The sequence below is a fragment of the Pinus tabuliformis genome, chromosome 5_1 (genome assembly GCF_031772625.1).
Source record: "Pinus tabuliformis cultivar Carrire ecotype Pingquan chromosome 5_1, CPIR1, whole genome shotgun sequence".
NCBI lineage: Eukaryota > Viridiplantae > Streptophyta > Pinopsida > Pinales > Pinaceae > Pinus > Pinus tabuliformis.
The window spans coordinates 872,393,563-872,407,116 of NC_142305.1; the positions used below are offsets into that span (position 1 = coordinate 872,393,563).

The window sequence follows — 13,554 nt, forward strand, 5'->3', positions numbered from 1 at the left end:
AGTGCCATCCTCCAAATTATCATCCTCTGGGTGGGTGTCCCAAATTTTATATGTCGGATCATCATAAGCCCGATCACAGTAATGACTCAACAACCTCAAGTTATAGTGCACATAAACCAAGCTTTCTGCCCGGTGCTCCAACACCTCTCTGCAGAAGAAGTATTTACACCCGTGAAAGAACTTTTTTTCCATTTTTGGCAAAAGTCCATGGCCGCCATATGATTCCCACCATGTGAGAGCATCAAATTTGTCTCTATCTTCCATTGCATGAAAGGTACCAAACAAACTAGTGCAACTGAAGTATTTGCCTAATTCAAGACGCACACTAGCACATTCCTCCCTGTCAGTTATCAACTTTTCTAATACTTGCAAATATCCTTTAGATACCTCTTCATCTATATGGGTTTTGACCCTAACCCCACCCCCTGGTGCAGGTTGGCCCAACCAAGATGTAGAGTAGTATTTTGGCGTAAGGATATACGCTAAGCAATGTAGTGGAACATTAAGATTATCCCACCGTATACACACACAATCGTGAATCAGTTTATACAAGTTGGGATCATGGTTATGAACAATATCTTTTATTTGCCCCAAGATGGTATCCATCTGCTCATACACCTCGCCAATCACTAGTTTATCTATATCTGCAAACCGAATCATGTGATAAATGGGCTTGGTGAAATCCAATACTTGCCTCACACGTGCCCAAAACATGCCATCAAGAGCAGCCTCCACCTGTTCAAAACCTTGCCTGTCAGCTGCATTTGTAGCCCTTTCCTTTAATACCTGCCAGTGTGGACTTGATACAATGCTAGCCAATGACTCTCTTACCTTCAAAAGGCGCCTAAAGGTGAGTTAATAGCTACCAAATCTAGTCCTCGCGATCTTCAACAACTCCAATCTTGAGTGACTGCGGAAAAGGCCATGGGTATTGCTATGATTTGTAATAAACTTTATCATTTGTTTGCCTCTCTTGTACAAATCACCAATCCATTTGTATTGTTCGTTTTTGTTCTTAACAATATCATGCATCAAAAGGTTCATTGTGTGAACCAAACACCCAGACCAAAATATGTTGGGGTATCTATCCTCAATAATTGCTCCCGCTGCCTTACAATTAGGAGCATTATCAATGATGACTTGGATGACATTGTATGGCCCAATACGCTCAATTGTTTCAAGTAATGGTTCTGCAATGTTGATGTCAGTCTTGGACTTGTCTAAGTAATCATATGCTGAAAGAAAGATGGCACCACTAACAGACACAGCAAGAACATTTATCAATGGCTTGCCTTTTACATTTGTCCATCCATCAAATACAATGGACACCCCATGGTCAGTCCAAGAAATTGTCATTCTATTCAAAGAATGTGATATTTTTGCTTTTTCATGATCAAGTCGAACGGTTCTTGCCTTGTCATACCCAGGGCTCTTGTATCCTTTAGGGGCATCATTTATGGCAGAAACCATTTCGTGCCAATAAGGTAAGCGAAGAACATTGAATGGTATCCCACATGCATAGAGAAACCTGTAAACTTTTGAATCCACATAATTCCTACACCCTTCATCAAGGAAATCTGATATGCTTCTACACCTTAAACCAGGTGACCCTGTGCCTCCATATCCACTGCCTTGGGAGGATGCTGAAGGAGTTCTTTGTGCATGTGATTGTGAGCTTGGTTCAAAGAAACCCTTTGATATTTTAGATTTGTATTGGGCTTCCTCCTCTTCCCTTATGTATTTGGCTCTATCTGCTGCTGACACACTTGAACAAGTTTTGATTCCTATTTTTTTATCTCCATCCCATGGCCTTTTCCCGCAGAGGTGCTTTCTGGCACGGGTGTATGAACCTATGTAATTATTGTTGCAAAGGGGGCAGTGAAATTTAGTGGTTCCACCCCCTTTCCCTGCTTCAGGCCTATTAACATATTTCCACAATGGAGTTTGGTCTTGTTTAGTTTTTTGAGCTGACTCATGTTTACTCACCTCTAGCTCCTCCTCACAGAGGTTTTCATCAAATCCACTATGACCCACTTCTTCATCCCCTTCTTCATTTTCAACCCTCCTTTTTCTACTCTCCAACACCATAATAACCAAAAAAGGAACCAAGAAGAGGAAAATGCCAAGAAATATAACCATGATGTTTGAAATTTGAAGTTTTGAATCTGCAAAATTTTAAAAAATGGAATGGGAATGGGAATGGGAAATAGAGAAAAAAATTATTTATTTATTTAAGAATGAGCATTAAAAAAAAATTGCTAGACACTCTATTCAATATTGTAGAGCCTACCTCTTTGGCGTCCAATCTCCCCTTGCAATCTGTTCAATCTCCCCTTGCTCCTTGCTTTCTCTTGCTCTCTCACTCTCTTGCTCCTTGCTCCTTGCTCCTTGCTCTCTCTTTCTCTCTCCTTGCTCCTCACTCTCTTGCTCTCACTCTCATTCTCATTCTCGCTCTCACTCTCACTCTCACTCTCTCACCCTCACCCTCACCCTCACCCTCACTCTCACCCTCTCTCTCACTCTCTCTCACTCCCACTCTCACTCTCATTACAGTGATGAAATGAATGAAGGAGGGTCTATTTATATTCTTTCCCTCCCTCCCTCCCTCCCTCCCTCACTTTATTTCCACACATATCGCATTTTTTTATCTTTTTTTCTGACGAAATTTTTTTTATCCACGCGTTTTTTCCGAGCGTCGCTCACCACCGCCGGGAGCGATTTTTATAACCCGGGGGCAGTCGAGAGCAATCGCTCCCCGACCACTCCCGGGTTATAAAAATCGCTCCCAGAGCGACGGGAGTGACGCTCCTTATATCGATTTGAAAAAAACCAGGGAGCGGAAATTTTTTTAAGGGAGCGCGCTCCCGAGTCGCTCCCGCTCGAAGCGCGGATTGGGAGCGGGATCAAGAGGGGGGGGCGCTCCCCCGCAACACTGAGTGGGATTATTCTATTGCCTATAATGGTCCATCATAGAAACCTAATCAACCCAATATAAAAACAACTCACATAACTTTGTGTAGGATGTGAATGAAAATTACAACACAAGAACCAGCTCACATAACTTACATAATAAAACAATAAGATGGAAAACACTATTAACACCATGAAAAGCTACATATCAAAGTTCAAACTAGTTATGAAAAGCATACACTTCCAAATTTTTAACATATAACTGCAATCACATACAATATAAACAATAACTGCATGCTAAAACAAATAATTGCAGCAGAAAAAACTGAAGCAGGAAAACAATGATGGAGATCCTATATTGAAGTATTGTAATAGAAAAAAAATGGAAACTATATTATAGTCCAATATACCTGTATGGTCCAAGTTAATGAAAAGAGAACCCAAAAAGTTTATAATATTTTAATTTTGCATTGTTGTATTTTATATTTTAGCATTATTGACTGTATTGTATAATTATTTCAACTGACTTTAAAGTTTAAAGCTGATGTGAAACTAGATATTAAATGTGAGGAATTCTTCTTCCAATCAAGCAGTGATGGTATAGTAGATGAAGTGTTCTACTTCTTTCTCATCCCCTTTGCCAGTTTTCCTAGTATGCTGTGACCTGTCTTTTTCTCGTGTGGAATAATTATTCCTTCTCATCCCTGTATGTTGTCAGCTTCTTCGCATGTTCAAAACCTAAATTTTGGGAACCTGGGTTTTGCATACATTGATCCTTTTCAATCTCTTTCTTATATGACCTAAATTCAGCAACTTTTGATGTTTACATAGGAGAATCTAAATCACCTGGTTCAAGTACAAGTTTGAGTCTGGCAACCTTGAAGTTTGACAAAAATGTGACAACAAAAATTTTGGTAATAAAATTTAGCATTAAGTTCAACAGATTCTAAAATGTGAAAATTAAAAATATTTATAATAAAATACAATACATTCATTACTATCTAAGAGTTCAGACTCAGACAAAGAAACCTCACCAAAGGAAACAGGAGGAGAACTGGCAATGGTTCTTGTTGAACCAAACTCTGAAGGATGGCAGAAAGTGCGAAAAAAGAAAGGCAAAAAGAGAAGTTAAGTTATTATTTTCACACTTAACTTTGTATATTTCCTTTTGTAAAAAAAATTCAGTCTTTTTTTTTCTTTTTAACTCAATGCCATGAGGCATATTTCCGGAATTCTTACAGTATGAAAAATGTAATTTTGTTTTTTCTTTCATGATGAATAAATTACGGGTGTCTTTACTTCAGAAAAAATACATTCATTACATAACACTGCTTGGTCTCAGAGGAGCCAAGACTGGAGTCTGGAATGATTAGTGGTATTGAGGCTGGAGTGCAGAAGGAATGATACAGTGTGCTGAGTGGAAGGAAAGATGTGCAGAGGGCAGAGTATTGCTAAGCAGCTGGAAGACTCAATTAGGGTTTTTAATTTTTTTTTAAACTCTACAGAAACAAGTTCAAATTGAATATCAATGAGCTTGGATGAATAAAGACAGATTTAATCAAGAATTTGTTCATATTTGAGGTAGCTTTAAATTTTCCTTCAAATTTGCTGAATTGTAATGAAATTGTTCAGCCTCGCTTGAAGTTTGGTGAATTTCAAATTTCAACCTTGAAATTCGCCGAACCCAGTGACTATGAGGAGAATAGCTTAGGTTAGGATTAAGTGAAACTGAGTTAAGTTTCATGATCTATTTTGACTTTTTCTGAACTCTTTGTCAGCATTTGTTGTTGCTGTTACTAGGATACATTGAGTGCATTCCAGGATCATAGCAAGCACCCACCATGCCCTAGCCCACAACAGAATAGCAAACACCACACCCATACCTGGTTTGCAACTCATTTGGGTGCATAAATACAGCCACATATGCTACTCATAAATGAATTTTATAGTAACTAAAAACAAACTTGTAAATCAACAGCATTACCTGGTTAAATAATTTATCCCGCAAGAACTTTCCAAGGGACATGTCAAAGCTTCCATAGTACTTGATACGAGAGATCTGGTTCCTCTCACAAACTGTCCCCTTCAAAATACACCGGCGGGATAATGAAACCAAAATACTTGGATAATCAAAACGGGAAGGCATGACTCCTGCTTTAGAGAATCCTTGTTCTTCATAATGAGTACCTTCTTGCTTGTGTTCAAATGTGGATTGAGACTGTAATAAAATAGAATCAACCTTATTATCAGTTATTCCTTCATTCTTTAACTGCACTGTACCAGGTGGTTCCTCTAAGGCCATTTCACAATGATTATCTCCAGATGCAACAGAAACTGTTGATATATCAACTGGAGTCAAATCTTTAAATTCTTTATCCTTAATACTGAAATAAGAAGTGATTGCTGCATAAGGACCTGTACCTATAAGTGGAAGAGCTTCCCCTAATGTTTTTTTAAAAGAAACCGATAACCCAGATATTGAATGACCAGAAGAAAAAGATGGTGGTGAAAAGCTCTCACAAGCTGAATATGTGTCTTTCTGATGCACACCTTCACTAGCAATAGATATATCCCTTGTAGTAGACATGCTGAAGGATTTGGTTGTCTCAGAAGTTCCAGTGGCACTTATAGTGGGTTTAGAATCCCCCTTAATTTCATTCAAAGAATCACTTGTTACAAGAGAATTGGTCATAATTTTATCATCTCTATTCTGTGTTTGGAGTTCTCTCGTGTGCACTTTGCCTGGAATAGGAGCCGTGGGATCTGTCATTCTACAAATAGATGTCTCCAATTGCACTTGTCTGTTTGGCATGGTAACATTTACTGCAGAACTGAAGGGAGTTCTAGGGAGGGTGGCCCTTTCATCTGCCAGGAATGAAGTCTCAAGAGCTAAATGATAAGCTGCAAAAACTGCATACTGAACAACAAATTTAACTTTCTTTAACTCATCTCCAGTTGCACCTTTTAGCAAAATCTGCCAACACATAATCATTATCAGAATAGCAAAAGAACATGATAAGACATGCAAACAGCTAACTCAAATCCTTAAGTATACAAAACGTTTAGTGAAAATTACTAAATTAAGATCCTAAATTATACAAAAATGATCATACTTTTCAGGCCTCATAAAGTAAAGAAAGAATCAATTGCCAAACCCTAGTTTCTGCAGAGTGTTACTGAAAGAACAGATGATATACCATTTATACATTTTTCATGAATAGTTAAGGAGGGTATTGTACACAGAGACCAGTGCTAGGAATTTCTCATCTGTATAAACGATCATTCATGTTAACATCTCCACATAGCATCAATCCAAGTAGTTGTTCTCAACTTAAGTTAAAAGAATGTAAATGAGTGCAAGATTATGGTCATTAAATAGGTATATCAACAAAATATCTTGGATGTTTCATAGTGAACATAAAATCCAAGTGGCGAATGGCTCTTACTCAGAAAACTTTTGCCTCTAAATCTTGTGATAATGGCAGGTCAACCAGCGACTTTAAGGAACTATTTTCCCTTATAATAACTCATAAGTCTATTTCGAGGCAAAAGATTTCTTCCAGCATATTAGAAGGCTAAGCTTGTAAGTTTCAATGAAAAAGTGGGTTCAAAATTTTCATAACAGACCAGGCAAAAAATCTTGTCCATCTGAAACTGTGTAACTAGGCCAAACATATTTCCACCTTCAGTGAGCATGAGGAGTATGGAGATCCACGGTGTAGAACCAATGAAAACATCTTCATGGGGATTATTCGCCATATTGTTTTCAGGCATGTGGGTCACTAGGTGTTTATTGGTGTGTGGTTTATTCAATATTGTACTACTAGTTAACTGCATCAAGGTGATGTTCTACACAAGTTGTTTAGGGTAATATGTCTACGGTGATAACCAAGTCGTTAATATTAGTGTTTCAGTGGTCTCCTTGGAAACATTAAAAGGAAAAATGTCAATTTAAAAGGATAAAAAATAAAATCCACTCATTTCAATTTTAAGCATGTCTCTGTCAAACTAATGAATAAGATCACATATGGCCAAGGCTTTAAAGAAACAGTTTGTGACAGCTTTTGTGCCCTGACATGTATTCAATGACATATATCAGGACGAAGTTGAGTCCCCCACTGTGGCATTCCTGAGGCCTTATGAGACATGTAGGTCAGCTATGTACACGGCATGGATTTTCTGACTTCACCAGGAGCAGCTTTGGGGTCAAACAGGGCTTCCCCCTGTCTCCCACGTTGTTTGGGATCTACATTGATGAGCTAGAGAAATTTCTTAGGAAGAAAACTCATGCAATTTATGACTGCATCCCACACCACGTCTTGATTGTCCTGTTCTTGTTCTTGGACAATGTGATTCCTCTGTGTCCTTCCATCGAGGGATTTCAGAGGTAGTTGGATGCTCCGACCAGCTTTTGAGATCTTAAGCAAATGGCGGTCAAACTTTTCAAAACTACGTTTATGATTTTAACACCTCCAAGAAATCTTTGGAGTATTTTCATTTCTTGTTCTGCAGGAGAAAAAGTGGAGGTTACCACAACCTACACATATTTGCTGGTCAAATTACAGGCCCTCAGATCACCATCAGGGGCACATTCCAAACTTGGCTCCACAAAGGGTATGCTTCCTCAACCTTGCTCAAGGGCCAAAGTTTCCACTAGCATCTTCAAGACATCCCCACTGCTAGCCCCTACAATAAAGTGATAAATCCATAGCCTTATTCTATGCTGCTACCAGATCCAAAGACAATTTCTGTGTCATTATAAGGATAACATGGCTGTTTCAAATCCCTGGCAGGTGATTGGAAGAATGGCTGAAATGATGTTTCTGAAGTTGAAAAGACTGATTATGATGAATGTGATACAGGTGTGAAGTTTTTAAATGGACAGGGAATAAAGGAACCATATATGCATGCATCAGATGAGATCCCAAGTCAAGTAAAAATCAAGAAATCTCAGACCAATTCAACAACAGAAAAATGGAGTATTCACACAGTCGCTCTGGTTAGAGACCATAAAGCCAATTTCTTTTGAACCAAATTGACAAAGTAAGGGCACAAAGGGAAGATTTTGAGAACAAGAGGTCTCCACATTGGTAGTCCTCCGTAACTTGCCATATAAAGAGAAAGGTGCATCAGGATTGCTTTTTGCTGATAACAATAATAAGTTGTGACCCAGAGAAATGAATCAAGCTATAAGGTGTGAAATTTCCTTAATTGCAGTTACTGGAAATTATTCTTCTATCTTATGCAGATTATTTGCCTTCTGAAATTAATTACGGTAAATAATGAATAAAATCACTACTGCAATTTTCACCAATAATAACAGGAACTGAAAAAATTAATGCACACACAATTTAGACACCGATATTTTTGGACAATAGTCCCTAGAAAAACCCATGTGGGGAAAACCAGTTCTGCAAATGAGGGTTTTATTATTAATAATAATCTTTAGCGATTGAGAATTACATAGACTGCTTACCTCTCACTAGCAAAGCTCTGGCAATATTTTTTTTCTTCACCTCTACTAGCCAAATCGATCTAGAAAATCCTTTATAGATAAACTTTATCCTTCTTTGTGCAACTCGCACCTCATCCAGCAACAAGCACTAGCAAATCTAGATATCCGTACGGCCTCTTCAAGAACTAGCACTGCCTCTGGAAATTTGTTCCGGCAATAATCTCTACCTTAAACAACTCACTAGAGCAACTCGCACCTCCTCCAACAACTGGAAATCGAACTACTGCCCTGCAAATCGCACTGGCTAATGCCTCTGCAGATGATTTCGGCCTCCTTCCTTCACTCAGAATAACTGGAATCTTCATGAAGAATTTCTCTGGAAATTCTCTCCTCAAATTTTCTAGCTAAAACCCTGTTGTTGGTGTCCTCCACGCTATCACTGCAAATCATTGTATCTCCAAAAGCCCCATCAATTTTCTCTTATAATCTCTCGTTGGAGAATCAATAGCCACAATCTAGCTCTAATCGATGGCTAAGATCATCTTAAGTCTCGACTCCATGTCATGACTTTTCTGGAAGTCACTAAAGCAAAATCGATTTTGTCTCAATTAATCTAATTTAATTAACCACTTCTCCTAAGTTAGACTTAGGAATAATAATTTAAAGCTAGCTAATTAATCTTAATTAAGACATTTCCCTTAGAAACTTTTTCTAGGTATTGGAGATAATTAATCCTCCTATGTTCTTAGAAACTTTTTCTAGGTATTGGAGATAATTAATCCTCCTATGTTCCTTAGCCTCATAGAGACTAGAACATTTGTCCCAGCTTCAAAATCTAACACTTCCTCTTAGCGAGGAAGGTGTTCTCCACTACTCCCAACTTATCCCTAAAGAAGACAAACTTTGCCTTACCCAATGCCTTCGTCAGAATATCTGCGACCTGTTGACCTGTGGAAACATATTGTAGTCGAACTGATCCATGTTGTAAATCTCTGATGAAGTGGTATCTAATGTCAATATGTTTCGAACTATCATGGAACATTGTATACTCAGAGAGCTTAATGCAACTCTGATTGTCATAGTAAATACTGGTCGAATCTATCCTTTGACCAAATAGTGCCACTAGCAGCGTCCGAAGCCAAATAGCTTCACGTGTAGCCATGCTTGTTGCCATGTATTCTGCCTCTGCAAAACTCAGTGCAACAGATTTTGCTTCCTGTTGCACCAAGAGACAACCCTTGATCCAATATTGAAACACCACCCTGAGATGCTTTTCCGATCCACTGCACTACCTACCCAGTATGCATCTATATATCCCATCAATCTAACACCATCACCTTGAGTAAATATCAAACCATACTCGACGGTACCTTGTAGATATTGTAGTACATGTCTCATTGTTGTCCAATGTACCATCTTTGGTTCAACCATGAACTGACTAAGAGTATTGATCGTGAAACAAATGTCTAGCCTTGTGATGACCAGATACATAAGAGAGCCAATAAGTTGCCTATACAAGGTTGGATCCACCGATGCGTCATCTGATGCGTCCATCTTCCTCCAGTTGGTAATCATAGGTGTGGACATGGGTCTACAGTCCTGCATCTTAAATTTCTTCAAGATCTCCATAGTATATCTCCCTTGCCCAAGGAAGATCTCCCCATCTGTCTCCCATACATCCAGTCCTTGGAAATAATGCATCAGTCCCAAATCCTTCATCTCAAACTCTGCTTCTAAGTCCCTCTTGCAGTCTTTATGAGCCTTGATGACCCTGTCAAAAATAGATCATCAACATACAGTACGAAAATGAGAGGCTCACATCCTACCATCAAATAGTAGAGGTTTAAGTCTACCTCACTCTTCACAAAGCCTATCTGCTGCAAATAATTATTGATTCGACCATACCATGCTCTGGGAGTTTGCTTGAGTCCGTATAGCACCTTACAAACATGGGTATCTCTCCGATGCGTCTCAAATCCTTTTGGTTGTTCGATGTATACCTCCTCTTCTATCACTCCATTCAGAAAAGTTGTCTTAACATCCATCTGGTGAATTTTTCATCCCATCTGCGTTGCTAGAGAGATCACGACCCTGATAGAAGTGTATTTGGCCACTGGAGCGAATGTCTCCTTATAGTCTATGCCCTCTTTCTAAGCAAATCCGTTGGCCACAAACCTAGCCTTATACTTGTCCACGCTACCATCTATAGCATATCTGATCTTGTATATCCAACAAAAGCCAACTACTTCCCTATCCACCGGTCTAGGCACAACTTCACATACATCATTTAGCATGAGGGAGTTATATTCATCTACCATTGCATCTTGTTGCACCTAATGTTGCGCGGCCTCATAATAGTTGGAAGGCTCTCTGTCAATGACCTCTGTCACTAATGCCTTATACATGTTTGGTTGTCTTCGCTCTCTAGTGCTCGATCTAGGAGCTCCCACGAACTCTTATGCATCTCTCAATGTTTGAAGCACCTCTCTGTTTATTCTTCCATTGGTGGTGGGTGGACCTTCATGCTCCTCATCCTACCCCTGCCGCTCCATCTACTATGAAATCTCCTCTACACTTGTACCCACACCTATACTAGTCGCTGTACTCGTACTAGTGCTTTGAGACTGAGATCCTTGTTCAACTCTTGGAACTTCTACTGGCATACTCTGATCATTTTTTGGTAACTCGCGAGATCTTCTAAAGGCTTTCTCCTATTGGAATTTTGCATCCCATTTCACGATAATCTTCTTGCTACTAGGAATGTAAATAGTGTATGCCTTAGACGTTTTGCTATACCCAACGAAATGTCCCTTCTCTGTAGTCTAATCCAACTTGGTGCGTTTGTCGTCTGGCACGTGACAATAAGTTATGCTGCCAAAGATTTTGAAGTGTCCAACCTCTGGCTTATTTCTTGTAAAAGCCTCCTTGGGTGTCATCTTCCCCGACACCTTGTGAGAAACTTTATTCTGGTATACATTGTTTTACAACATGCCTTTGCCCAGAGAAATCTAGGCATGTCCTAGTCATACAACATCACCCTTGTTGCTTTGAATTTCGATCTATTATTCCGCTCTATGACCCCGTTCTTTTTTGGGTTATATGGAGTTGTCCATTCTCTCTTGAAGCTTTCCTTCGCACAAAACCCCATGAAGACCTTATCTGTGTAATCACCTCCAATATTTGTATGGAGAACCTTTATTTTTCTCCCAGAGAAGTCATCAATGAAGGTTACGAAATACTCATAACCCCTGAGAGATTTTGTAGACAACAGGCCACATATATCAAAATGTATCAACTCAAGCACACCCTTGGCTCTACTATCACTCCTTGGGAATGTTGCTTTCGTAAATTTCCCAAGCATACACCCTCTGCACACATCATCATGTTTCCTGTTGATTTTTGGAACTCCTGTTACAGTATCCCTAAGCAACCTAAGTGCTCCATGGTGTATGTGCCCCATCCTCCTATGCCATAATTCTCCCACGTCATTGTTATTGGTGCTACTAACCAATGTCTTTGGAGAGTCTAACTGCAACTTGTATAGCTTGTTGCTTCTTTCTCAATTTGTTTCATCGTCTTCCAATTCTGGTATTTAATGTACACCTTCTGCCCTTGAAAGTAGACATCATATCCCTTGTCCTGAAGTGCAAAAACTGAAATCAAGTTCATTCCTAAATTTGGCACGTGTAACACATCTGTAACACTAGTATTCCTACCTGACTCCCTTTGAATAGTGACAGACCCTATTAACTGGAGAACACTTGGACTTGTTCCCCATCAGAATCTGGAAGCCCATCTCCTCTTCCTGATAACTGGAAAAATATTTTCTAACTCCTGTCATGTGACATGACGCTCCATTGTCAATATACTAGACCCCTGTAGAGGTAGAGCTAGAGAGGCAAGCTATGGGAACAAACTCATCCTCTAGCCTTGAAGATAAGTCCTCAATGCTCGTTGAAGTTGTTTGTTGCTTCCCTTCTTCCTATTTGGTCTGTGAAATTTCCTTGAATTGCAGCAACTAGAGTTTATTCTTCTAACTAATTAATTAGCAGTTTATTTGTTACGAAAAATAACGAATAAATCACACTGCAATTCATCTGGGACATGGCAATAAGCTATGTTGCCAAAGATTCTGAAGTGACTTACTTTTGGCTTCCTCCCTGAGAAGACTTCTTCTAGTGTTATCTTCCCCAACGCCCTATGAGGAACCCTATTATGGATATACACATCGGTGTTACATGCCTTTTCCCATAGAAACTTGGGCAAATCCTGGTCATATAACATTGCCTTTGTAGCACCAACCATTGACCTGCTTTTTTGCTCCACTACCCCATTCTAATGTGGATTGTATGGATTTGTTGACTCCCTTCTTATGCCTTCCTTCACATAGAAGTCAATGAAGTCACTATCTGTTTACTCTCCTCCATTATCTGAGTGAAGTACCTTGATCTTCTTTCCTATCGCATTCTCTACTAGAGCCTTAAACTCCCTTAAACGACTGAAGACTTCATCCTTGGTCTTCAAGAAATAGATCCATATTTTCCTGGAATGGTCATCAATGAAGGTGACGAATTACTCATACCTTCCGAGAGATCTAGTGGACATAAGACCGCAAATATCTACGTGTATAAGATGTAACACACCATCTGATCTACTATCACTTCTTGGGAACGCTACCTTCGCATACTTCCCAAGTACGTACCCCCTGCACACATCATCGTGTTTCATGCCTAATTTTAGAACACATGTCACTGTCTCCTTGAGCATCCTAAGTGCTCCATGATGTAAATGCCCCATTCTCCTATGCCATAGCTCATTCAGGGCTCTCCCACTGCTACTACAATCACTACCGCCACTACTAACTAGTGCCTTTGGAGAATCGAGCTGCAACTTGTACAATTTGTCACTACGAACTCCAATCTGCCTCACCTTCTTCCATTTTTGGTGATTGATGAACACCTTATTCCATTTTTGGTGTTTGATGAACACATTTTTCCCTACAAAGTGGACATCATATCCCTTATCTTGTAACTGGGATACTGAAATAAGGTTCATACTTAAGTTGAGCACATGCAACACATCTGTAACACTGGTGCTTGCTCCTGACTCCCTCTAAGTCTCGACGGTACCTAGTCTAACTGGAGTACATTTACTCTTGTTTCCCATTTTAATCTAGAAGTCCATTTGCT

General features: G+C 39.4%; 1 protein-coding gene across 2 annotated transcripts in view; it reads right to left on the reverse strand.

The window, feature by feature from the left end:
* Nucleotides 1–13,554, reverse strand: part of LOC149167599 (1-phosphatidylinositol-3-phosphate 5-kinase FAB1A-like) — a 116,742-nt gene that overhangs the window by 6,963 nt on the left and 96,225 nt on the right. For both annotated transcript variants that reach the window (XM_089433049.1, XM_089433047.1), the window contains exon 6: nucleotides 4,895–5,884. In XM_089433049.1, coding sequence (XP_089289175.1) covers nucleotides 4,895–5,884 — 990 coding nt within the window. The remainder of the gene's footprint in view (nucleotides 1–4,894; nucleotides 5,885–13,554) is intronic.